The 26,443-nt window shown below is 40.5% G+C and overlaps 1 protein-coding gene across 6 annotated transcripts in view; it reads right to left on the bottom strand.

The window, feature by feature from the left end:
* The window catches only part of ppp1r9a (protein phosphatase 1, regulatory subunit 9A), a 321,619-nt gene that overhangs the window by 26,326 nt on the left and 268,850 nt on the right, over positions 1 to 26,443 (bottom strand). For 5 of the 6 annotated variants that reach the window (XM_080207861.1, XM_080207856.1, XM_080207852.1 and 2 more), the window contains 2 exons: positions 25,823 to 25,906; positions 19,147 to 19,345 (listed from right to left, as the gene is read on the bottom strand). In XM_080207861.1, coding sequence (XP_080063987.1) covers positions 19,147 to 19,345; positions 25,823 to 25,906 — 283 coding nt within the window. Of the gene's footprint in view, positions 1 to 9,583; positions 9,722 to 19,146; positions 19,346 to 25,822; positions 25,907 to 26,443 lie in introns of all 6 variants that reach the window. The other variant, XR_013889014.1, reaches the window with a different exon arrangement.

The raw sequence follows: 26,443 nt of genomic DNA on the forward strand, positions 1-26,443 counted from the left end.
AGATGATATTTAACCCTGATAAGTGTGAGATGATGCACTTTGGAAGTAACAAGTCAAGGGAGTATTTAAGAACAATAGAGCTAGGAACAGGAGTAGGCCATTTGGCCTCTTGTGCCTGTTCTGCCATTCAATAAGATAAGAACATAAGAAATAGGAGCAGGAGTAGGCCATCTGGCCCTTCGAGCCTGCCCCGCCATTCAATAAGATCATGGCTGATCTGTCGTGGCTCAGTTCCACTTTCCCGCCCTCTCCCCATAACCCTTAATCCCCTCTCTTATCAAAAACCCATCAACCCGCTTCTTAAAAATATTTAGCGAGGCAGCCTCCACCACTTCAACGGGCAGAGAATTCCAGAGATTCACCACCCTTTGAGTGAAGAAGTTCCTCCTCAACTCCGTTCTGAACCGCCCCCCCTTTATCTTGAGGCTGTGCCCCCTAGTCCTACTGTCTTTTTTGAGCGGGAAGAGTCTTTCCACCTCTATCCTATCCATCCCATTCATCATCTTATACGTCTCAATGAGATCTCCCCTCATTCTTCTAAACTCTAACGAGTACAAGCCTAGTTTATTCAGCCTCTCCTCATAGCTCAACCCCCTCAACTCCGGTATCAGCCTAGTAAACCTCCTCTGCACTCCCTCCAGGGCCAAAATATCCTTGCGCAGGTGCGGCGCCCAAAACTGCACACAGTACTCCAGCTGCGGCCTCACCAATGCCCTATACAGCATCATGATTAATTCAGATCATGGTTAATTTTTTGTGGACTCAGCACCATTTACCCGCCTGCTCACCATAACCCTTAATTCCTTTACTGATCAAAATCTCTGCCTTATAAACATTCAATGAGGGAGCTTCAACTGGGCAGCGAATTTCATAGATTCACAACCTTTTGGGTGAAGAAGTTCTCCTCAATTCAGTGTTAAATCTGCTCCCCCTTATTTTGATGCTATGCCCCCTAGTTCTAGTTTCATCAGTCAGTGGAAACAACCTCGATGCCTCTATCTTCTCTACGCCCTTCATCATTTTATATGTTTCTATAAGATCCTCATTCTACTAAATTATAGTCCTAGTCTACTCAGTCTCTCCTCATAAGCCAAACCTCTCAACTTCACAATCAACCCAGTGAATTCTCCTCTGCACCCGCTCCAGTACTAGTGTATCCTTTCTCAAGGAGACCAAAATTGTACACAGTACTTCAGGTGTGGCCTCACCAGTACCTTATACAGTTGCAACATAACCGCCCTGTTTTTAAACTCCAACCCTTTTGCAACAAAGGACAAAATTCCATTTGCCTTCTTAATTACCTGCTGTATCTGCAAACCAACTTTGAGATTCATGCACAAGGACACCCAGGTCCCTCTGCACAGCAACATGCTGCAATTTTTTACTATTTAAATAATTGTCCATTTTGCTGTTATTCCTACCAAAATGGATGACCTCACATTTACCAACAATGCACTCCATTTTCCAATTCCTTGCCCACTCACTTAGACTATCTATATCTCTTTACAGACGTCCAGTGTCCTCTGCACACTTTGCTCTACCACTCATCTTAGTGTCATCTATGAACTTTGACACACTTCACTTGGCCCCCAACTCCAAATCATCAATACAAATTGTAAACAATTGCGGTCCCAACATTGATCCCTGAAGCACACCACTAGTCATTGATCGTCAACCAGAAAAACACCCATTTACCCTCACTGTTTGCTTCTGTTATTTAACCAATCCTCTACCCATGCTAATACTTTATCTGTGCGTCTTTATCATATAGAGATCAGTACCTGGGACTTTGATGTTGTGGCCATTTCAGAGACATGGATAGAGCAGGGTCAGGAATGGTTGATGCAGGTTCTGGGGTTCAAATGCTTCAGTCGGAGTAGAGAAGGAGGTGGGGGGGGAGGGGTAGCATTATTAGTCAAGGATTGTATCACAGTGACAGAGAGGAAGTTTGACGAGGACTTGTCTGTTGAGGTAGTATGGGCTGAGATTAGAAATAGGAGAGGAGAGGTCACCCTGTTGGGAGTCTTTTATAGACCTCCTAAAAGTTCTAGAGAGGTTGAGGAAAGGATTGCAGAGACGATCCTGGATAGGAGTGAAAGTAATAGGGTAATTGTTATGGGGGACTTTAACTTTACTAATATTGATTGGAATAGCTATAGCTCTAGCTCATTAGAGGGGTCAGTTTTTGTACAAAGCGTGCAGGAAGGTTTTTTGACTCAGTATGTAGATAGGCCAACTAGAGGTGAGGCTATATTGGATTTGGTGCTGGGAAATGAGCCAGACCAGGTGCTAGACTTGGAAGTTGGGGTGCATTTTGGTGATGGTGACCACAATTCGGTTACGTTCACCTTAGTGATGGAAAGGGATAGGCATGAACCTCGGGTCAGTAGTTTTAGCTGGGGCAAGGGTAATTATGAGGCTATTAGGAGAGAATTAGGAAGCATAGGTTGGACTAGGAGACTACAGGGTCTCGAAACGTCCGAAATGTGGAGTTTTTTCAAGGAGCAGCTACTGCGAGTCCTTGATATGTATGTCCCTGTCAGGCAAGGAGGAAATGGTCGAGGTAGGGAACCGTGGTGCACTAAAAAAGTTGATTCGCTGGTTAAAAAGAAAAAGGAGGCTTATGTCCGGATGAGACTTCAGGGCTCAGGTAGTGCACTAGAAAGCTTTAGATTGGCTAGGAGGGAGTTAAAGAGTGAGTTAAGAAGGGCCAAAAGAGGACATGAGAAGACTTTGGCTGATAGGATTAAGGAGAATCCTAAGGCGTTCTATAGATATGTTAAGAACAGAAGGTTGGTTAGGGCAAGATTGGGGCCAGTTAGAGACAGCAGTGGGAAGTTATGTGTGGAACCGGAAGAGATTGGAGAGGCATTGAACCAATATTTCTCTTCGGTATTCACGCTGGGGGACATAAATGTAGCTGTGGAGAACACTGGGTTACAGGGTTGTAAACTGGACAGTATTGCAGTTGATAAGGAGGATGTGCTAGATATTCTTGAGGGTTTGAAAATAGATAAGTCCCCTGGGCCAGACGGGATTTACCCTAGGATTCTCTGGGAGTAAAGAGAGGCGATTGCAGAGCCTCTGGCTCTGATCTTCAGGTCGTCGTTGGTCACAGGTATAGTGCCAGAAGATTGGAGGATAGTGAATGTTGTCCCATTGTTTAAGAAGGGGAACAGAGACTTCCCCGGGAATTATAGACCGGTGAGTCTTACTTCTGTTGTGGGCAAGGTTTTAGAAAAAATTATTAGGGATAGGATTTATAGTTATTTAGAGAGTAATGAATTAATTGGAGATAGCATGGTTTTGTGGAGGGTAGGTCGTGCCTTACTAACCTTATTGAGTTCTTTGAGAAAGTGACCAAAGAGGTGGATGGGGGTAAGGCAGTTGACGTGGTATATATGGACTTTAGTAAGGCGTTTGATAAGGTTCACCATGGAAGGCTTCTGCAGAAAATGCAGATGTATGGGATTGAAGGTGATTTAGGTAATTGGATCAGGAATTGGCTAGCAGATAGGAGACAAAGGGTGGTGGTTGATGGTAAGTATTCGTCATGGAGTTCAGTTACAAGTGGTGTGCCTCAGGGATCTGTTTTGGGGCCACTGCTGTTTGTAATTTTTATTAATGATCTGGATGAGGGTATAGTTGGGTGGATTAGTAAATTTGCTGATGACACCAAAGTCAGAGGTGTGGTAGATAGTGAGGAAGGGTGTCATAGTTTACAGGGAGACTTGGGCAAGTTGCAGAGCTGGGCCGAGAGGTGGCGGATGGAGTTTAATGTGGAAAAGTGAGAGGTAATTCACTTTGGCAGGAATAACAGATGTGTAGAGTATAGGGCTAACGGTAGGACTCTGAATAGTGTGGATGAACAGAGGGATCTAAGTGTATGTGTACATATATCCCTGAAAGTTGGGAATCAAGTAGATAGGGTTTTAGGAAGGCATACAGTGTCTTGGCGTTTATTGGTAGGGGGATTGAATTTAGGAGCTGCAGCGTCATGTTGCAACTGTACAAAGCTCTGGTGCGGCCGCACTTGGAGTATTGTGTGCAGTTCTGGTCCCCACATTATAGGAAGGATGTGGAGGCTTTGGAGAGGGTGCAGAGGAGGTTTACCAGGATGTTGCCTGGTATGGAGGGGAGGTCCTATGAGGAGAGACTGAGTGATTTGAGGTTTTCGTTAGAAAGAAGGCAGCTAAGAGGGGACCTTACTGAAACATATAAGATGATTAGAGGTTTAGATAGGGTGGACAGTGATAGCCTTTTTCCTTGGATGGAGAAAGCTAGCACGAGGGGGCATAGCTTTAAATTAAGGGGTGGTAGTTATAGGACGGATGTCAGGGGTAGGTTCTTTACCCAGAGGGTGGTGAGGGATTGGAATACCCTGCCTGCTGCAGTTGTAAATGCGCCTAGTTTGGGGGCGTTTAAGAGATCCGTGGTTTATGGATGGAAAGGGATTGGTTTAGGTTAGAGGGTCATTGCTTTTTAACTGGTCGGCGCAACATCGTGGGCCGAAGGGCCTGTTCTGCGCTGTAATGTTCTATGTTCTATATATAGCAGTCTTTTGTGCCGCATCTTGTTGAGTAGCTTCTGGAAATCCAAATACACCACATCCATCAGTTCCCCGTTGTCCACTGTGCTTGTAATGGCCTCAAAGAATTCCAATAAATTAGTTAATTGTGACCTGCCTTTCAATGAAGCCATGCTATGTCTTCCCAGTGGGACAATTTCTATCCAGATGTCTCACTCTTTCATTGTTGATGATAGATTCAAGCATTTTCTGTATTACAGAAGTTAAGTTAACCGGCCTATAGCTACCAGCCTTTTGTCTACCTCTTTTTAAAACAGTGGCGTCGCATTTACAGTTTTCGAATCTGCTGGAACTACCTCAGAGTCCAGCAAATTTTGATAAATTACAACGAATGCATTTGCTATTTCCACTGCCATCTCTTTTAGAACCCTTGGATGCATTCCATCAGGGCCAGGAGACTTGTCTACCTTTAGTCCCATTAGCTTGCCCAGCATTGCTTCTTTAGTGATAATGATCATTTCTAGGTCCTCAACTGCTATAGCCTTCTTGCCATCAATTTTTGGCATGTTATTTGTGATTTCCATTGTGAAGACTGACACAAAGTACCTGTTCAATGCCTAGGCTATTTCCTCATTTCCCATTAGTAAATACTCCTTCTCATCCTGGAAAGGACCAATGTTTAGCTTAGCCATTGTTTTTGTTTTATATATTTGTAGAAACTTTTGCTATCTGTTTTTATATTCTGAGCTGGTTTACTCTCATAATCCATCTTACTTTTCTTTGTGGTTTTCTGTTGACCTTTAAACAACTCTGAATCCTCTAGTTCCCCTCTAATTTTTGTCACTTTGTATGCATTTTTTTCACTTTGATACCCTCCTTTATTAACTTAGATATCTATGGCTGATAATCCCTTTTTTCTACAGTCCTTCCATATAACTTTTATATACTTTTACTGAGCACCCTGAAAAATTGCTGTGAAAGTTCTCCACTGTTCCTCAATTGTCCCACCATAAAGTTTTTGCTCCCAGTCTACCTTAGCCAACTCCTTCCTCATCCCATTGTAGTCTCTTTTGTTTAAGCACAAAACACTGGTATTGGATTTTACCTTCTCACGCTCCATCTGTATTTTAAGTTCAACCATACTGTGATCGCTCCTTCCGAGAGGATCCCTAACTGTGAGATCATTAATTATTCCTGTCTCATTACACAGGACTAGATCTAGGATAGCTTGCTCTTTCATAGGTTCCATTACATACTATTTGAGGAAACTATCACGGATCTACGAGCACCTCCTTAAAGTTGCCTTGACCAAATAGGTTTGCTTAATCAACCAGTAGATTAAAGTCCTCCATGATAATTGCTAGACCATTTTTACATGCATCAGTTATTTCCTTATTTATTGCTCACCCCACCATAATGTTATTACTTGGCAGGCTATAGACGATGCCTATCAGTGACTTTTTCTCCTTGATACTTCTGATCTCGACCCAAATGGATCCAACCCTCTTCTCCACAGAACCTATATCATTTCTCACTACCACCCTAATGTCACCCTTAAATATCAGAGCTACACCACCTTTCCTCATCTTCCTATCTGTCCTTCCGAATAGTCTGATATCCTGGATATTTAACTGCCAGTCGTGATCACCCTGTAATCAAGTCTCTCTAATGGCCACTAAATCATATTCATTCACAATGATTTGTGTTGTCAACTCATTTACCTTGTTTCGAATTTAGCATTTAGGTAAAGTGCCCTTATGCTAGTTTTGATATCTTTTTGAATCCTAGCACCTTCATTAATAACATCTCCTAAGCCCTTCCCCCGTTTAACTTTTTTCTTAATTTTCCATGTAGTTGAAACCTTCTCCCCACATGTGAACCTGCTGCTTTGCTTCCTATTAACTACTATATTTCGTGTAGTTTTACCCTTCCCGTACCCCCCACTTGCTAGTTTAAAGTCCTTGTGACCATCCCTATTTATCCATTTCACTAGAACACTGGTCCCAGATCGGTTCAGGTGAAGACCGTCCCAATGAGACAGATCCCTCCTATTCCAATACTGATGTGATGCCTCATGAAATGGAGCCCCTCTTTCCCGCACCACTCCTTTAGCCATATGTTCACTTCCCTAATTTTCTCATACTGTGATCGCTCCTTCCGAGAGGATTCACCAATTCACACGGTTTTGAGTAGTAATCCAGAGATTATAACCCTTGAGGACCTGTTCTTTAATTTAGCTCCTAGTGCCTAATAATCCTCTTTCCTAGTCTTACATATGTTGGTTTGTCACAACGTGGACTACAACAACTGGATCTTCCCCCTCCCATTCCAATATCCTTTCATGCTGCTCAAAGACGTCCCTCACCTTGACACAAGGAGGCAACGTACCATACAGAACTCAAGATCTGGTTTGCAAAGGGTGCTATCAATCCCACTAATTATCGAGACCCCTCCAACTACCACTTGTCTTTTTGCTCCCCCCTCTTGAATGGCCTCCAGTAAAGGTGCAGTGGTCGTCTAGCTCATCCTCCCTACAGCCATCTTCCTCATCCACACGGGGAACAATTACCTCATATCTGTTGGATAAGGTCAAGAGGCAAGGATCCTCCTGAATTCAGGATTTCTTTGCTTTGATTTATTATTGTCACATGTATTAACATATAGTGAAAAGTATTATTTCTTACGTGCTATACCGAGAAAACATACCATTCATAGAGATGGAAATGAGAGAGTGCAGAGTGTCGTGTTATAGTCATAGCTATGGTATAGTGAAAGATCAAGTTAATGCAAGGTAAGTCCATTTAAAAGTCTGACAGCAGCAGGGAAGAAGCTGTTCTTGGTTGGTATTTGACCTCAGACTTTTGTATCTTTTTCCCAAAGGAAGGTAGTGGAAGAAAGAATGTCTAGGGTGTGTGGGGTCCTTAATTATGCTGGCTGCTTTGCTGAGGCAGTGGGTAGTATAGACAGAGTCAATGGATGGGAAGGTGGTTTGCGTGATGGATTGGGCTACATTCACGACATTTTGCAGTTCCTTGCAGTCTTGGGCAAAGCAAGAGCTATACCAAGCTGTGATACAACCAGAAAGAATGCTTTCTATGGTGCATCTGTAAAAGTTGGTGAGAGTCGTAGCTGACGTGCCAAATTTCCTTAGTCTTCTGAGAAAGTAAAGGTGTTGATGGGCTTTCTTAACTATACTATTGACATGGGAGGACCACAACAGGTTGTTGGTGATTTGGACGCCTAAAAACTTGAAGCTCTTGACCCTTTCTGCTTCATCCCCATTGATGTAAACAGGGGCATGTTTTCCTTTACGCTTTCTGAAGTCGATGACAATCTCCTTCGTTTTGTTGACATTGAGGGAGAGATTATTATTGCTGCACCAGTTCACCAGATTCTCTATCTCATTCCTGCACTTTGTCTCATCACTATTTGAGATCTGACCCATTACAATGGTGTCATCAGCAAACTTGAAAATCAAATTGGAGAGGAATTTGGCCACACAGTCATAGGTGTACAAGGAGTACAGTAAAGGGCTGAGAACACAGCCTTGTGGGGCACAGGTGGTGAGGATGATCGTGGAGTGGTGTTGTTGGCTATCCTTACTGAACTTACTAGGAAGTTCAGGATCCAGTTGCAGAGGGAGGTGCCGAGGCCCAGCCGAAGGAATTTGGAGATGAGTTTTGTGGGAATAATAGTGTTGAATGCTGAGCTGTAGTCAATAATTAGGAATCTGACATTGGTGTCTTTGTTATCTAGGTGTTCCAGGGTTGAGTGCAGGGCCAGGGAAATGGCATCTGTGGTGGACCTGTTGCAACTATAGGCAAACTGTAGTGGATGCAGGTAGTCTGGGAGGCTGGAATTGATTCGTACCATGACTAACCTTTCAAAGCACTTCATAATGATGGATGTCAGGTCCACCGGCTGATAGTCATTAAGGCATGCTGCTTGGTTTTTCTTAGGTTCCGGGATGATGGCCGTCTTCCCGAAGCAGGTAGGGACCTCAGATTGTTGTGAAAAGGGGTTGAAGATGTCTGTGCATGGACCCGCCAGCTGACCTGTACCGGATCTGAGTGCACATCCGGATACCCCATCCGGGCCAGTCGCTTTCCATGGGTTGACCTTCAAGAGAATTGCTGACATCTACAATGGTGACCCCAAATACAGGTTCATCCAGAGATTCCAGGGTAGAGGGTAGACTCTCACTGACCTCTTGTTCAAAATGGGCGTAGAATGCATTGAGCTTATCAGGGAGAGCTGCGTTGGAGCCAGCGATTTTACATGCCTTCATCTTGTAGCCTGTTATGTCTTGCAGACTTTCCCATAGTCAGCGGGGGACTTTAGCTTGGTCTGGTACTGTCTTTTGGCATCTTTGATAGATCTCTTTAGATCGTATCTGGCTTTCTTGTATAGGTCATTGTGGTCTGACTTGAATGCCTCAGACCTGGACTTCAGCAAGCAGTGGATATCCCTGCTCATCCATAGTTTCTGGTTGGGGAATACATGGATTTGTTTCTTTGGCACTCCTACCTATCACACTTGCAATTGCACCCTGCTGTCCCTAACCACTGACCGAATTAGAGGTACTTAATTTACCAGGTGCGACCGCCTCCTGAAATGAAATGTCCCAGTGACTCTCCTCCTCCTGGATGTGCCACAGCATCTGAAGCTCAGACTCCAGTTCATCAATTGTGAGCCAAAGTTCTTCAAACAACCAATACTTGCTGCAGATGTGGTCACTACAGTTCACAATGGGAATTGCCAGCCCATACATCATATAGCCACAGCACACCACCTGTCCCTCTATCTCGACTTAGTTAATTAGTTTATTAATTAGTTTTTCTTTTCAAATTTAGTACAGATTCCTCACCAGTCAATCAAGTCACAGCTTTCCTGTGATGTTATTTTTCAGGTTTTATTTCAGTTTAATGAACGTAATGAATGGCTGGACACTAGAAAGCTCAAAGGAACAGATGGATCTTGGGATACTCAGGTTGCAAATACCAGAAGGTGGTGGAACAGATGAATAGGATCATTAAAAGTAAGTGTTATATTTACCTTCTTATCAGTCGTGCCACAGAGTATAAGATCATGGAGGTCATATTAGAACTGGAACTGTTCAGAATGTTGTTTAGGCCACAGCTGGAGTACTGTGTGCAGTTCTGGTTACCCCATTATAGGAAAGATACGATTGCACTAGAGAAGGTACAAAGGAAATTATTGTTGCCGGGATTCTACAAGAGTCTTTTTTTGCTGCTAAAACTGGGGTTTGTTTATTTTTACTGAGATGTTTATGACTCTGCATTGTTAGAAGAAAAACTGGTTGGCAGATCAGATGAAAGGAGCTTTTTTCATTTTTAGCTTGGAGCTGCAAGTTTGAGTTTTAGAAGGGGTATCAAATTGAAAAGTCTTGCTCTGGTTTTGAAAATTTTACTGGTTAGCTGAAAGCAAGGCTTTGCCTTTCTGAAGAGAGGAAATTGGCTATTGGTGGCTTGCCTGGAGTCCCTAGATTTTCGGAAGCCGGGCTGACTTCAAACTGTTCTGAGTCTATCCAGAGAACTGCAGACTTAATCCAAAGATCTTAAAGTCCTCACATGAGCATTAATCTTTGCTTGTTAAACCTGTGAAAAGGGTATTTTGTCTACTGGATTGGTTTGATTGGAACACATTAGATATATTTAAGGGTTATTTATCCATTATAGTGATTGTTTTGTTTCTTGTTTGCAATTGATAAGAGTTCTCAAACAACCAATACTTGCTGCAGATGTGGTCACTACAAGTTCACAATGGGAATCGCCAGCCCATACATCATATAGCCACAGCACACCACCTGTCCCTCTATCTCGACTTAGTTAATTAGTTTATTAATTAGATTTTCTTTTCAAATTTAGTACAGATTTCTTACCAGTCAATCAAGTCACAGCTTTCCTGTGACGTTATTTTTCAGGTTTTATTTCAGTTTAATGAACGTAATGAATGGCTGGACACTAAAAAGCTCAAGCCGTGCTGATTTCAAACTGTTCTGAGTCTATCCAGAGAACTGCAGACTTAATCCAAAGGTCTCAAAGTCCTCACATGAGCATTAATCTTTGCTTGTTAAACCTGTGAAAAGGGTATTTTGTCTACTGGATTGGTTTGATTGGAACACATTAGATATGTTTAAGGATTATTTATACATTCTGGTGATTGTTTTGTTTCTTGTTTGCAATTGATAAGAGTTCTTACTAATTTTCTTACCACACACATTAAGTATGTTCTTACATAAACCTTGTTTGATAAAAGCTCCTGACTCACACCTGGAATGAAGCATATCATGCTTATCCTAGCCAAATTCAAGAGGCAAGACTTAAGATTCAGACTGGCTCCATAAAATATCTTTGAGTTTCTGATCTGAACCATAACATTGGTGGTACAGTTGATTTACAGGGCTTTGTCTAAAGGTGGCTAGTGGTGGAGATAAGGGCAGAAGCATGCAATTATTAGCAATAGCCTAAAAATGTATGGTTCACCTTCACTGCACAAGATCAATTGGCACGTCAGTACAGTACTGAGCAATTGCTACACCATTAGAAGTACTTTAAAATCAAGACTCTACCTGCCTGTTCAAGCAAATGTAAAAGATCCAATGGCACAACTCAAAAGACATGCAGTTTTCCAATAAGCTAGATAATATTTATCTCTCAGCCATCATCACTAAAGGTCATCATGTCATTCATGCATTTGCTATTTTGCCAGCAGAACAGCAGCAAATGAACTTCAAAAGCAATCTATTGTCTATAATGCATTTCAGGATGGTTGAGGATGTGATAAGAGTGCTGTAACATAAATGTAATATACCTTTTATATTTTGTCTAAATCCAGAAATGATCAGACAGGAAGTATTAAGAATAGACTCTGAGTCAAAAGAAGAGATAGAAAAGTTGTTTCATGTCAGTACACACATGCAACCAGATTCAATATTTCTTTATGGTGGTAGCAAGGGATAGTCTGAGCAAGTGGGAACAATGGACAGAGCACTTCAAATAACCAGCACAGACCACTCAAGGTCAGTAGGAAAACCCATTGATGATTGCAGTCTTCTCACTGGGATAGTTACAGATGGAATTTTTAGTACAGCTGTGATGGCACTGTTCTCTGATGGTTCAGGTTACTTTGTTGCTTTTGAAATTTTAATTAAAATTCTGCATTGATCATATGCATTAAAATCCATATAAATTAATGATTTCAAAAGGAAATTGGATGGCATTTGGTGAAAATAAGCTTGCATCGCTACAAGTAGCATGGGGTAATGGGACTGACGGGATTACTCCACAGAGAGCCAGCATGAGTTTGGAAGGTGAATATCTTTGTCTTTTGTCTATGCATTTCTATATTAATTTGTTTCAATGATCGTGATTAAGCATACCATACATTCTAACAGTTAAATCATACACTCAACAGACTACTACTTTATGACACGAATAAAATAATGACCAGCAAGATTATATAAATATTTTGGCATGATTTCAAAATTGAAAGCAATGATCATATCACTGAAGAAGAAAGTAATAAAGCCAAAATGTTGTTCCTACATTTTCAATAGTTACACTCCAAACAGATCAAGTTCAATGCCACTGATTAAAAGCAATCAAAGGATATCCCACTGCACACTTAATTATTACTAATGATCAGCAGAAGCGACTCAACACAAACTAGATGTCATATTACTGATAGGAATAATGGAAGAATGATGGTCATGACCAGTGATTCTGTTAGAAAGGAACAGCAAAAGGATGAAAATGAATCCAGTCATAAATAATACCTTGTGTACTCTCACAAGGTTCACTAAAACTGGAAACAAGGCCACAAATTGCCATTTTAAAGCACATAGTCTAATAGAAGGAGAACATAGTTGCTTGAGAACATGACTCATCCTGCGTAATCATGGATGTGTCTGTGCAAGTAAGATTTATGAAGCTTCAACTGCATTGGACTCATCACCTGACTTCAAGAAGTCAATCCAACTCACTTTCTCTGGTTAATGCAAAATTTAAGCCACGGATCCTTTAAATTTATGACATAATTAAGAGTGCAGATAATATGAATGTGGATAATTAAAGTTCCATCATAATTATTGTCCAGTATGTAACAAACAAAAAAAAATACAACTGTACAGTTTTTGTAGTATTCCAATCAACAATACATTTTCCATTTCTGAGCAACAAAAGGTAACTTCTGATATGTCTCCCTTAGTAGCAGTATAATAGAATTTTTACAAGAGCTAGGAGAGATGGGTGTGCCAGACACAACAGCATTTAGCAATAAAATGTAACCGTTATTCTTTTTCTTGTCTATTATTTGGTTGTTGAATTTGGGTGAGATAAAAACTCACTGCAGAGGATCATAATCATGTGCCCTATCATGTGCAGACTGGATCTTGCCAGTCAATATTTTATTGTGCACCGAGCTTTCTATTCTACGATGCTGTCTGTGAGATCATTTGTAAAAATACACTAAATTATGGTCTATTGCTAATGAGAAAACAAAATAACTGATTTCACACAAGTCAGAGTAAAAATCCTTAATCAAAATATGCCAATAAGAAGCTTGTAAATTCAGCATCAAGTATTAGAACCTCACAATTATGTATGGATTATGTTATCCATTGGGGAAGGGAAGATATATGATGAATAGTGAGGTTCCACTGAAATGAATCATTTCAGGAATTATAGAAACATTTTATAATAAGATACACCTTTTCCCCTCAATGTTATTCTATTGCCCTTTCCTTTCATTTAAAAGATAAAGTCAGAACAAAAGCAAGTTTCTTTATAAAACCCATGCTTTAGTGATTTTAAACTTCTACCTTGAATTTTCGATATGACATTTATATAGCTCTTCACAATGCAGCTCAGAAACACACAAGGATTTGCTTTTTGAAAGTAACTTTTGTTGTGTTCTGTAAGTGGCCTTGATTACTGAAACCAAAGTTCAAACCCAGATAAATAAGGCAATTTTGTGCATGACCTCAAGATAAATGATAAGCTACACTGACCATAGAAAATTGTTAACAAGAACTCCCTGCTCCATTGAGAGTGTGAATAGCGTATTGCATTGGGTTTTAAAATTCCATGTGAGGAGACAAGTGGGGCACAGTTTAATGTCTCCTCCAAGGTTTGAGATGTCTGACAGAGCAGCATTGTCTCATAACTTCAGTGTCAGTGGTAATTAAATATTGAGGCCCCCTAATAAAGACAGAAGGCTCTCATTTATCAATCCACTAGGTCCAAATGATGCTCGGTTGTGAACTTGCTGGATGAGCAATGGCAAGAGGTGCAATTTGCTGATTATCTGTGCAAACTGGAAGTCTCCAATTCATGACCAATCTGTCCATAAACTTTCCAGAATTAAATAAATGTGGTAAGTCCCCATGTTCCAAATGGGAAGAGATTATGCATTCTATGGGGCAATAATTTATTAGATAGTAGTTTTTCAATATCTGTGATTTGAGACTCAAATCCAGTGATTGGTTTCCACCAGATACCAAGGTGTAAGAAAAACGGTAATGCTTTATGTAGCTTGAAAATTCCAATGTTCCTTAAGCGATTTCCAATCCATTTGGAATTTTAAATGTATTTCAGGAATCTTGCTTCTCACAGAGGGTTACTGAACTTTGGAACAAGTTGCTGGCTCATGCAGATTCGTTGCAAGCATTCCAAAGGGAGCTAGTCAAGGCACATATTACTGTTCAACTATGTGCAATAGAGAGCTGAAGTTAATATGTCCTCATTATCATGTTGGCCTTCATTTGATTGACCACGTACTTTATTTTACATCTGTAAAATACACTATTTTATATGCAAGAGACTGCATAGTTCTTGTTGGATAGAGAACATTGGGTCATGATGTTTAGAATAAAGAATAAATAAAATTACAGCACAGGAACAGGCCCTTCGGCCCTCCAAGCCTGCACCATGCTGCCTGACTTAACTAAAACCCCCTACCCTTCCAGAGACCATATCCCTCTATTCCATCCTATTCATGTATTTGTTAAGACGCCCCTTAAAAATCATTACTGTAACCGCTTCCATTACCTCCCCCGGCAATGAGTTCCAGGCACCCATTACTCTGTGTAAAAAATCTACCTCGTACATTCCTTTTAAACCTTGCCCCTCGCACCTTAAAGCTGTACCCCATAGTAACTGACTCTTCCACCCTGGGAAAAAGCTTCTGACTAACCACTCTGTCCATGCCTCTCACAATCTTGTAGACTTCTATCAGGTCATCCCTCAACCTCTGTTGCTCCAGTGAGAACAAACCAAGTTTCTCTAACCTCTCTTCATAGCTAATGCCTTCCATACCAGGCAACATCCTAGTCGATCTTTTCTGTACCCTCTCCAAAGCCTCCACATCCTTCTGGTAGTGTGATGATCAGAATTGAACACTATATTCCAAGTGCAACCTATAAAGCTGCAACATATGGTTAGTTTAGTTTCAAACTGACCATATGCTGATGAACCAGGTACTGTCTATTCCTTCCATGGGTTTGACATGTTGAAATCGCCTTGTATCGCTTTTTTGAACTTGATTCATTAATACCTGTTTATGCATGTCAAGCTGTGATGCCTTATAAGAGTCTTGAAAGTACAAGATAAGTATTCCCAATAAGAAGTCATTCAAAGTAGAATAACTTGGAGAATCAAGACTACAGAGTTGCAATTTTAATATTTACCTCTTGCTACCTCTGCTGGGATTATGAGTTTATTAAATATATCCTTATGTTATTTACAAGAAAGCGACAGATTTAAACAACAAATGAATACTCCCAAACTTGAATTATACACAGTTTTCTGGCAGAAATCAATTTCAGGATCACAATTACTTAGGAATCTATTAGCAGCTCTTCAGCCTCTGATGTTTTCCAAATCAAAGAGATTAGCCTAGATTTTACGGTCAGCAGCGAAGCAACAGTGCTTACCACAAACCTCAAAGAAAGTTGCCCTCAAAGCTCTAATGAGCTCGCTAATGTGGATTTCATCTTTTACACTGTTATATGAATTTGATGCCAAGTCAAGGGGATCTCCAGGTACTCAGCAACATTGACTTCATTAATCAGGGTAAACAGCCATACATATTGAAGAGTTCAGCAGGTCTGGCAGCATCTGTAAAGAGACAAAAGAGCTGACACTGAGTCCAGATGACCCTTTGTCAAAGCTAAAAGGCAGAGAAAGTGGGAGATATTTATACTGTAGGGTGAGGAAATGAAAGATGAGTTATAGCCACAGAAATCAGGGGAAAAGACTGCTAATGGCTATTCACAAAAAGAATAAAGGATGCGAATAGCCAAACATCAGAGAAGCTGTAAACTGTGCCAGATGAAGATGTTGGGTCCAGGGGAGGGAGAGGAGGGATGGATGGGACCGAGGTAAGATTTAGAAAAGGGGAAGCAAGCAAAGAAAGAGAAAAGGTAAGGGAAGGGGCATAAAATTGGGAGGGGGAGAGAGAGAGAGAGGAATGAAGAAAGACAATAAAGGAATAAAAGGTAAAGAATAATAAAAAAATTAAAGAAAGTAGAATGAAAACAAAGGGGGCCAAGGTGTGGGAGAGCAAATCATCTGAAATTGTTGAATTCGATGTTGAGACCGGAAGACTGTAAAGTGCCGAGTCGGAAGATGAAATGTTGGTCCTCCAGTTTGCATTGAACTTCACTGGAACATTGCAGTAAGCCCAGGACAGACATGTGGGTATGGGAGTAGGATTGTGTGTTAAAATGGCAAGCAACCAGAAGATCAGGGTCCTGAATGCGCACAGGCTGAAGGTGCTCAGAAAAGCAATCACCCAGTCTACACTTGGTCTCTCCAATATAGAGGAGACCACATTTGGAGCAGTGAATGCAATACACCAAATTAAAAGAGGTGTATGTGAAACGTTGCTTACCTGGAATGTATGTTTTGGACCTTGGATGGTAAGAACAGAAGAGGTAAAGGGCCAGGTGTTACATCTTCAGGTGTTACATCTGGGAAGGTGCCATGAATGCCAGCAGCATTTCACAGAGACCATTCCCACGGGATAACCTAGTCCACTCCTCCACTATACCCAACACCTCTCTCATCACTCATGGCAATCGCAGAAGGTGTAACACCTTTCCCTTCACTTCTTTATTGCTCACGTTCCAAGATCCAAAACATTCATTCCAGGTTAAGCAGCGTTTCACTTGTACCTCTTTCAATTTGGTGTACTGTACTCACTGCTCCCAATGTGGTTTGCTCTATATCGTAGAGACCAAACGTAGCCTGAGTGATTGCTTTGTTGAGCATGTTTGGTCTGTGCGGAATCAGGACCCTGACCTTTCGATTGCTTGCCATTTTGACACACAATCTTGTTCCCATGCCCACGTGTCTGTTCTTGGCTTGCCACAATATTCCAGTGAAGCTCAACTGGAGAAACAGCATCTCATCTTCCAACTCGGCACTTTACAGCCTTCTGGTCTCAACATCGAATTCAACAATTTCAGATGATTTGCTCTCCCCTGCCTCAGCCCCCTTTGTTTTCATGCTATTTTATTTAATTTTGTTTACTGTTCTGTACCTTTTATTTCTTTATTGCCTCTCTCATTTTTTTCCTCCTTCTTTCTTTCTCCCCACTTTATCCCCCTTCCTTTACCTTTTCTCCCCTTTACTAAATTTTACCTCAGTCCCATCCGTTCCCTCCCCCACATCTTCATCTGTCACAGTTTACAGCTTCTCTGCCGTTTGGCCATTCACACCCTTTATTCTCTCTGTAGACAGCTATTAGCAGTCTTTTCCCCTGGTTTCTGTGGCTATGACTCATCTTTCATTCCTTCAGCCTGCAGTATAAATATTTCCCACTTTATATGTCTTTTAGCTTTGACAAAGGGTCATCTGGACTTGAAACATCAGCTCTTTTCTTTCCCGACAGATGCTGCTAGTACTACTGAGATTTTCCAGCATTTTCTCTTTTGGTTTCAGATTCCAGCATCCACAGTAATTTGCTTTTATATTGAAGAATTCACAGAAAGCAAACCAGGAAGTAAAATTTATTGATTATCCTTAATCTTTTAAAAGTTTAGTTTAACAGAAAGTGAAATAAAGATTGGGATGAACACAGTAGAGATTGAAATATCATATGAAAACTTTCTAAAAAGTACATTAAAAATTATGAAATAGTCATAAAACAATATACTGACATTATGCAAATACCAAATTAGTTGTTCAGTATTAGTTACAACTTAGGACCCAGTTAAAAATCCAGTTACGTCTCATTAACAAGGGATTGACGGGATGTTCACAGTAACTTCATTGCAGTGTTAATGTAAGCCTACTTGTGACAGCAATAAACAAACTAATAAACTAATTTTTTTAAAACAGTTTTTAACAATATTAAAGTGTAAAAGTGGAAGTTCTCTTCGGTTAGTAATTTCTAATCAATTTCTATGCATACAGAATTCAACAGCTTAACCAATGCAGAAGCTTAGAATTGCTGATAGTAACTTCTGGATTTCCAGGCTTATGTACTAGCAGACTCTGAACATTGCTGTTAGTTTCAGAGAAGTATTGACAAAAAACATTGACATTTTGCCATCATTACTTAGCACAAAATCCAAGCCACAGTTAAAACCAACTTAAAGAAAAAGATAGTGGTTTCATAATTTATAGTGCAACAACTACATAAAAGCTGAGTTTCTGAAAAGGAATTTCTGAAGTTCAAAAATCACATGACTTACACTTATTTTATGCCACCTCACTATGCAAAAATTACCTCAATCATTGCCACTACAATTGACTTCTATCCACTGAAGCCTCACTTAACTCAAATTGCCCCAATGCAGAAGGTCAGTGTAGATGATTTTGCTGCATTTATGTAATTTCTAATGTAAATTTATATCCAGAAGTCTCAGTGCCAGGACTCTCAGTAACTACTTCTGGTATGTCATAGTCTTTATACTTACCAAGACTGGCACTGTGTTTTCTAAGTCTTTGGATTAATTTGTATAGTATCAGAGTCTTACATTAAAAAAAGAAAAGCTTCCATAATTAGATTTTCTAAAATATGCTATAAATAATCATTTTATAGCTTCTGCCTTTAGTTTTTTTTAGCATCCATTAAAGAAAGAGGGGTTTAAAGGAGGAAAACAGTATATATTCTGTGCTTGATTTTTGAATGCTGATTTCAATTTCTTTCACACTCATTTTTACATTACTGCATACTTTGAGATTTCTGAGAAGCTTTGATCTAAGTTGCTTTTGATATGATTGATGGCGTAACTGCCAAATTTCAATGCAAGTTGAGTCAAGATGATTTTGAATCGTACATGTTTAGTGGAACTTTTGGTCAGAGTGTAGGAGACATGTGGTTTTTCTTCAGATTTGGACTTGTTAATGAAATGGATAATCAATATAACTTGCCTCATTCCAAACATAAGGCTGATTCGTCAGATCAAATAATCACATATTCACATGGCACCTTTTAATTTCCACAAATCAAGAAATTGAATTGTTTACTCCTGATCATTGTAAATATATCTAATATTGTGCAATCACGTGTTAATCTCTGTTTAGAAAAACTCAGTGACATGTTCTCTTCATCCCTCATTTTAAACGTCAGCAATAAGCAGAAAATACCTTAAGTCTCTGTTTTTCAGGGCTCAGGCTCTCAGAGGATGGTTCTGTTGAGCTGGTAGGGGATGGCATAGTATTGGAAGAGTTATATCCTCCAGCACTTTCTCCAAACCAGGATAAAAGTACACACGGTGAGACAGAGGAGGATGTTTCTCCCACTGAAATGTTGCTTGCCAAACTGTCTAGTGTCTCCTTGGAGATCCTGCCAATAAAAACATAAGAATATATTAAATGCAGGCATCCATGATTATTGATATTAAAGCAATCAGCAAACAATACTTCCTCTTCAAATAGTACACGCACCCCACTTTTTTTCGTCCATTTTGTCATTTACCAAAATCTAAATATGTTTTACACCAAGTCAACAGTGGTTATTAGGGAATCAGCTGTAGCAACAGTTGATTTAAAATATCTAGGCAAGTAAATTCTTGATCTTCCCATCATTTTTGACTGTTTTTGTTCATATTGTCTCCACTGGCACTAAGTTTTCATGTAGCAATTAATTTTTCAACATTTTCCCCATCCTTCAGCATAATTAGTGGTACCAATTGGTTATCCAATAGTAGTTTCCCTACAGTGATGATACTGTGCCTTTAAGAAATGTATTTTTAATCATATTTCCCTGCACTTTTTTATGCAGGCCCTGATGTTATTATTGCCATGTTGTCCGTACTGATATCTTTTATTGTTGCTGAAGCAACATAATGGGCATCCTGTTTATTTTTAATCTGGTGCAAATGAAGTGTCCTCGAGTTTAATGATCTTTTTGGAATTATTGAGTGGAGCCTGATTGACAGGTCAGGTGGTACCTTGGGACACTTTTTTTTCACAGGGGAAAAAATCCAAAGGTTTTAGTTTGCCTTTGGCAGAAACTGTTTGGACTGCAGACTGGAAGCAGTGTATTTCTGTCTCTCTCTGGAGTGAAAATTCTGCTGTCTGTGGTTGCTAGGTAGAAGCTAAAGACAAGCAGTGTCTCTATCTCTACATCGAGGTGTGCTGAATGTACCAGGACATGGAAGGCCTCAGAATTTTAATTCAACGTCTAAAGGATTAATTCACAGCAGGTGTTAAAAACCTGCAAAATCCAACATCATGTAAGCGTACTTGCTTTCTGCGCCAAGCCTAGAGCAGGGTATATATTTGCGTTTGCTTTGGAACAGTACATTTAGCAGCTAAAGTTTATTCAATACTCTGGTTGTTCTGTTGTAACTGGTAAAAGTTATGCTGATTTTGTTATTGTATGTTAACGGCGTTCTTAAGTAAACTTTGTTTGATAAAAGCTTTCTAGTGAGTCATACCTCGAATTAAACATCTTATACTCACCCATGCTAAATTTAAAGTGCAAAACATATGGTCAAGGCTGACTTTGTAAAACATCTTACAGTTTCTGGCCTGGATTGTAAAACTACTGGACACATCAGAAAAGATAACCTTTGTCAGGCAGGTCAAATTGTATGAGAAATGCTCTGTGCCAAGTGGCTGAGATCTTTGCATGTGAAAAACAGATGACAATATCTCACTTTGGCTTTGGCAAGTAATGGATGCAGAGGGATTTCTTAAATCTTAAAGGAAGCTGTGGCATCAGTCCTGGGACACTATAAATGAATGTTGGACTATCTTTAATGTTGCATTATTAACTAATAGTGCCTTATTACAGTTATGTTGTTAATGGAAATGCATTAAAAAAGACAAGTTAGCTTGCTCAGTCGGCAGTGCACCTTGATTGTCATACCCACCACATTACCCACCAATTATATTCTGTAGGTCTTAGAACAATGTTTTTGTCTTTTATTCCGCAGGTGGAGGTCCACCTCGTTGTCAAACGAGGGGCATGCACACGGGGGGTCGTGCGTGGGCTGCTCTTGGAGGTTCCGGGAGTGGCCTAGTACTTCGTGTCAGTGTGTGTGCTTGATCATGGACCGGTAGACGGGCGCCGCAACAGCTCGGTGACTAGCACTGCTAGCTGTGCAGATACATGGATTTGGGCCTGTGTCTGTGGGAGTTTGCGCATTCTCCCTGTGGTTGCGTGGGTTTCCTCCGGGCGCTCCGGTTTCCTCCCACACCCCAAGGATGTGCTCTTAGGCTGATTGGTTTTACCAAATTGACACTATTCTCCCCTGTATCTGGCAAGTTAGGGGTTCCATTCGTAGACACGCAGGGTAGAATAGGTGTAGGGTGATGCGGCGGCGCAGGCTCGTTGGGCCGAAGGGCCTGTTTCCCCTGCTGGGTTGTTCTTTGTTCTTCTTTGTTCTTTGCAACAATGACCTTTTCAAGAGGTGTGAACCATCTTCACAGGGTTTGCGTCAGCATAGAGCTACAGTTCTATATCATCATGCAGCCTATGGGTGGAACATCAATTAACTATAATGGTTAGCTGTGGCATTGAACATGGCTCCATTTCCTTGTAGGTATACTGCAACACTGTGCTCTAGGGATACTATGTAAGAAATAGGAGCAGAGGGCCATATGACCTGTTGAGCCTGCTTTGCCATTCAATATGTTCACTACTGATCTCATGTAGTCATGCTTGACACAATAGCAGCAAAACTGGATTTTTTTATGCAGGCCTTGTTGATGTGAAATAATATTCACATTTTAAAGGGAGAATTTTCATTCAACATACTTGCTTCCTTAGGTGCCCACCAACATTTGTTCACTTTACATTTAAACAAACTTTTCATCAATTGCTGGAATCAGCTCATTCTGTTAGGCAGCTCCATATCACCGATGATGGGAAGTATCATGGAATGGCTCCATTATAAACAATGGGAGCAGGAACTCCAGATTGGCTGTAAGATCCTGGGAAGTGTCACTGCTTTTTGGGGTTTGGGAGCTCTCTGTGGTGTGATTTCATTGGGCCTGAGACTCTGATTAAACTCTGGAATACTTCCCATCATAACATCAAAATATTGTAAATGGAAGATGGAGAATGTCCAATCTTATGCGCTTCTCAGCAGTTGAGAATGTCAACAAATGCAGAGACATTGATGAGTACACAGTTCAATTTTAGAAATTAAAGGTTGCTTTGAACAAAATACCGAAGAGTTCCTTCCCCATAAGTGAATAACCGCAGAGGCAATCACTAAAAAATTATGGTAGAAATTATTTTTGATTACCAGAATTTTTTTGAAGAAATATTCATTCTGAAAATGTGAAAAAGACATTGAAGAACCAAAAAATACATCAACTGATCATTAAGTATCTTGAATAAGATTCAACTCTGCAAAGAAATAAAGTTATACTTTGTAAGGCAAAGATAGCAAGAAGAGCCATTCACACAGATCAGAGAATCGTGGTTAAACATCTGCTTAGCAAATCTATGGCACTTGCAGACTAGAAAAGTGGCATCACCACAAAGTGGATATATTGACTACCATGCACAATTATCTGATCCATGTTCCTGGATTGAGGTTTGATCTAATTCTGGGAATTCCCTTCCTAACAGCACTGTGAGTATATCTACACTGCAAGGACGGTAGCAGTTCAAGGTGGTGGCTCACCAATAATTTCTTGAGGTCAATTCAGGATGGGCTATAAATGTTGGCATGGACAGCAATGCCAAAACCTTGTGAAAGAAAAAAAGTCTCTAAATTTACCCCTACATTGTTTAGCTAACAGTAGCATGCTTAGATAGTATAGTAATGTAATTACTGTTCTTACTTTATAGATGTGAAAAGTCAGGACACATTGAAGATGAGAATTAAACTTCCAGACGTCTTAAATCACAAAAGAAAATCCATTCAAGACTCTTGCTGCAATTATAGTAACAACTTCAGAATGTTTAGTAGAAGGTGCAAAAAAAAGTATTTTGGCAATTCCTAAATGTTTATGGTTCAAATGAATTATTAGGAATGAATAATGAATTAACTTCTAATTTCCCTTCTTGATCTCACCATCACCTTAAGAACTGTCTCCTGAACAATTATACTGGACAGAAGTCAGAACATAATTATTTTTCCATGTGTCAGGAAATAAAAATAGTTTTATGGGATTTATATTTGTATTGGCAAACATAAAACATAAGATTTAAAGTTTATTTATTATTGTCACAAGCAGGCTTATATTAACACTACAATGATGTCTCTTAGTTGCCACACTCTGGTGCCTATTTGGGTACAGTGAAGGAGAATTTAGCATGGCCAATGCACCTAACCAGCACACCTTTTGGACTATGGGAGGAAACCAGAACATCCAGACGAAACCTAAGCTGACGTGGGAGAACACGCAGACTCTGCACAGACAATCACCCAAGCTGGGAATCAAACCCGAGTGGTCTCAAGTGGATTTTTCATATTTATGCCTGGAAGGGTAAAAACCTATAGTTACATTCACGCTGGACAAATATGTTAGATTTCAATTCCAACTGTGATTCACTTGTGCTTAGAAAGAGCTACGGCATGGAGAATAAATAAACTAGCAGGGGTTGCATAGCAATTGGGACCTTGTAAAGTTAAAAATAGCTTTTAGGTTTTAGTTTTACCTGGAAGCCAGAGCAGTTGGAGACAGGTCACCGTGGAGTGAACAGCTCTCAACTCTGCCAAGAGAAGCCGGACAGGATGTGGAATTTACAAAGAGGCAAACTTCTTAAGGAACAAAATATAATCTCGGCAACCAGGGAACTGAGACAGGAAGAATGTTTCTAATGATTGAAGTCAAGTGAACAGAGACTAAGGTATTGTTCAGAAGACAGAGTAAACAAAGTGTCTAAGTTAAAGAAGCAATTGCAACACTAGATTTAAAATAGGGATCAGACCTCAGATATAGCTAAGACGTTTGATGTAATTTTAAGAGGAGTCTGGACTTGAAAGTTAAGAGAATTGTGAATAATTCAGACAGCAGACAAGGTAAAGAAGTCCTAAGGGGTTAGAGTAAAATCCTGGACTGGATTCACTGTTAAAGTGGAGTGGAAACTTAGTTTAAAAGTATCATTTGAAAATCCTGGACTGGATTTCAGAATGCAAACTTCTAAGCGAAAGCAATATTGTGAGAAAAGATTTCAAAGCGTGTTTTGGGAGTGGTGTTTGGAAAATTCTGATGTGACAATCATTTTAGGGGATTCCAAGGAGAAAATCACAGGCATTAACTTAGGTTCAGAGGTGATTGTGTATCTGACCACTGTCAGCTTGTGTGTGTCAAAGGGACTTTGCATGTTAAGGAGACGGTGGCAGATCAAGATATGCTTCAAAATCTGTGTTGATCTTAAAACCTGTGCGCAATTGGTAAACTAAGAGGGGTGGGGGGAGTGAAGGAGTATGGTATAATAATCAAACTTTACATGTTGAAATTTTTTTTCAATGTTGTTAAGACTAATAAGCAATCTATGATTTTGTTCTTCCACATTTTATGAAGGTAAAAGTTAGAGGGGGCAATCTAATGAAAAAAAGTCTAAGCCTGGAACGACTGTGAAAATGGAGAATTTCTGATCCGTTTTTTGGATGAGTCCAAATCGGTGATCTTATGCACTAGAGCAAATAATCTCTTCAAAATCCATGTATTTCCTGTCAGAGAGGTCAAGGTTTAAATCACCAAAATGCTGGTTGAGAACAGCAGAGGGCGCAATTGCACATACCAGTCACATAGCCCCTGCCTCTCTGAGGGGACGTCTGTGGCCTAAACACGGTACCCGCCCAGCTACTATGGGGACTAGCGGCTTATCGCAACTGCTGCTCCCCCATCCCCCTCCAGGCCTGGACTGACCCTCCCATGATCTCTAATGCAGTGGCAGCAGGCCCCCTTCTCTCCCTCCACCAATCACAACTGCAGAGTGGCAGAGATCCTACCCCCCTCCCTCCCAAACACCAATCACAATGCAGAGTGACAGCAGGCCCCTCCTTTAATTCTCCCACCAATCTCAATGCAGAGTAGCAGAGGGAAGGCCGCCTATCCCTGCCCCCAAATGATCGGCCTGCCTCCTGTCTGGCCCCATCCCAGTAGGCCATGCCCCCTTGGCACAGCCAGGGTGCCAGATTGGAACTGCCCAAAGGCCACCATCCCCTTGCATCTGACCTCCCAGGGGGCCTCAATGGCCTCAGGTTCTACCAGTGAGCCCATCATACCTGGTCCCTGGTGTTGGAGACCAGCTGTGACTCCCAGAGAGAACCTCTGCTGGTCAGGCCACAGAGGCAAATGGGCCTGAATGATACCTTCCTGGGCTCGCTAATCACGTTAAATTTATTAAAATGGAATTTAAATTTATTCAGCCTTGCATCAGGAATGGGCACAAGGCTGACCTCACCAGATAACTGGTGCCAATAAGATCTCAAAAAACAAGAAACCAGGAGTGAACATGATCTCTTGGCTCTTGTGCGATCCTGCCAGTGGGACTCGATGGTAAGATTGCCCCTATAGTCTTTTGACCAAGGTTCCATTTTGGGATTTTCCTGTCCAATTATAACAACTGGAATAACAACACATGAATTTTGACAGTGACTGGTTTGACTAAAGTGTAATTTCACTTTTGAATTAGATATTATAAAATTTGAAAAATGAAAATGCAACAAGATCTTTGGTAGACTGCAATGTTCCATTTAAGCTCCGTTGACGTTCCTATATAGCCTGCGCACAAGTCATCCTCTAAATATTGCAACACAAAAAGAAATTCAGATCCTCTCAGTTAAATGGAATGGAACAACTTGTGCACAATTAAAAAAAAGATGTAGGAAGGTAGACTACAGCGTACCTGCTTCCTGATGAGAGTCTATTGGCTCCTTTTTCTTTGTCTTTTTGTTTATTCCCTTTACTAGATGTTTTCTGTGATTGAACCCTACAGTAAATTGCAAAATAAATTAGCTGTTGATACTGTTTTGAGGATAATGGAGACTGAATTTTCATCAAGCACAATGAATAACTCCTTTATTTTACAAAATTTAAGTTACATGCAAGAAAAATAACTTAATACATGCTTTTTATATGGTAGACTCTCAGAAAATATTATGATAAAACAGATGTAATAAAGATTGGGATTAGCTCTTGACTAGAGCGGTTCTCTTGAATTTAAGTGTCTTTGTAGATAATACTGGTCCATGAAGTCTGATCACCTAGAGAGGTTGGAGACATTATCCACTGAATTCTTGTTTCTTTCCACTTGCTTTCCTGAAATTATGCAGCTGCAGGTGTTTGTATCCCTGTATTTGCATGGATGTGTGCATGCTTCTGAGAGGGGTGCTGGCTGTGGGGGAAGGGAATGGAAAAGAGAGATAAAGTGTTGTGTTGTGATGTTTCAGAAATCATGGTGGACAGCTGATCTTTTGCTGCACATCAGTTTAATATGTTTGCAAGCTCTGCTAAACTGGGATTTTTC

This window comes from Carcharhinus amblyrhynchos, chromosome 2 (genome assembly GCF_965287045.1).
Source record: "Carcharhinus amblyrhynchos chromosome 2, sCarAmb.v2.hapA, whole genome shotgun sequence".
NCBI lineage: Eukaryota > Metazoa > Chordata > Chondrichthyes > Carcharhiniformes > Carcharhinidae > Carcharhinus > Carcharhinus amblyrhynchos.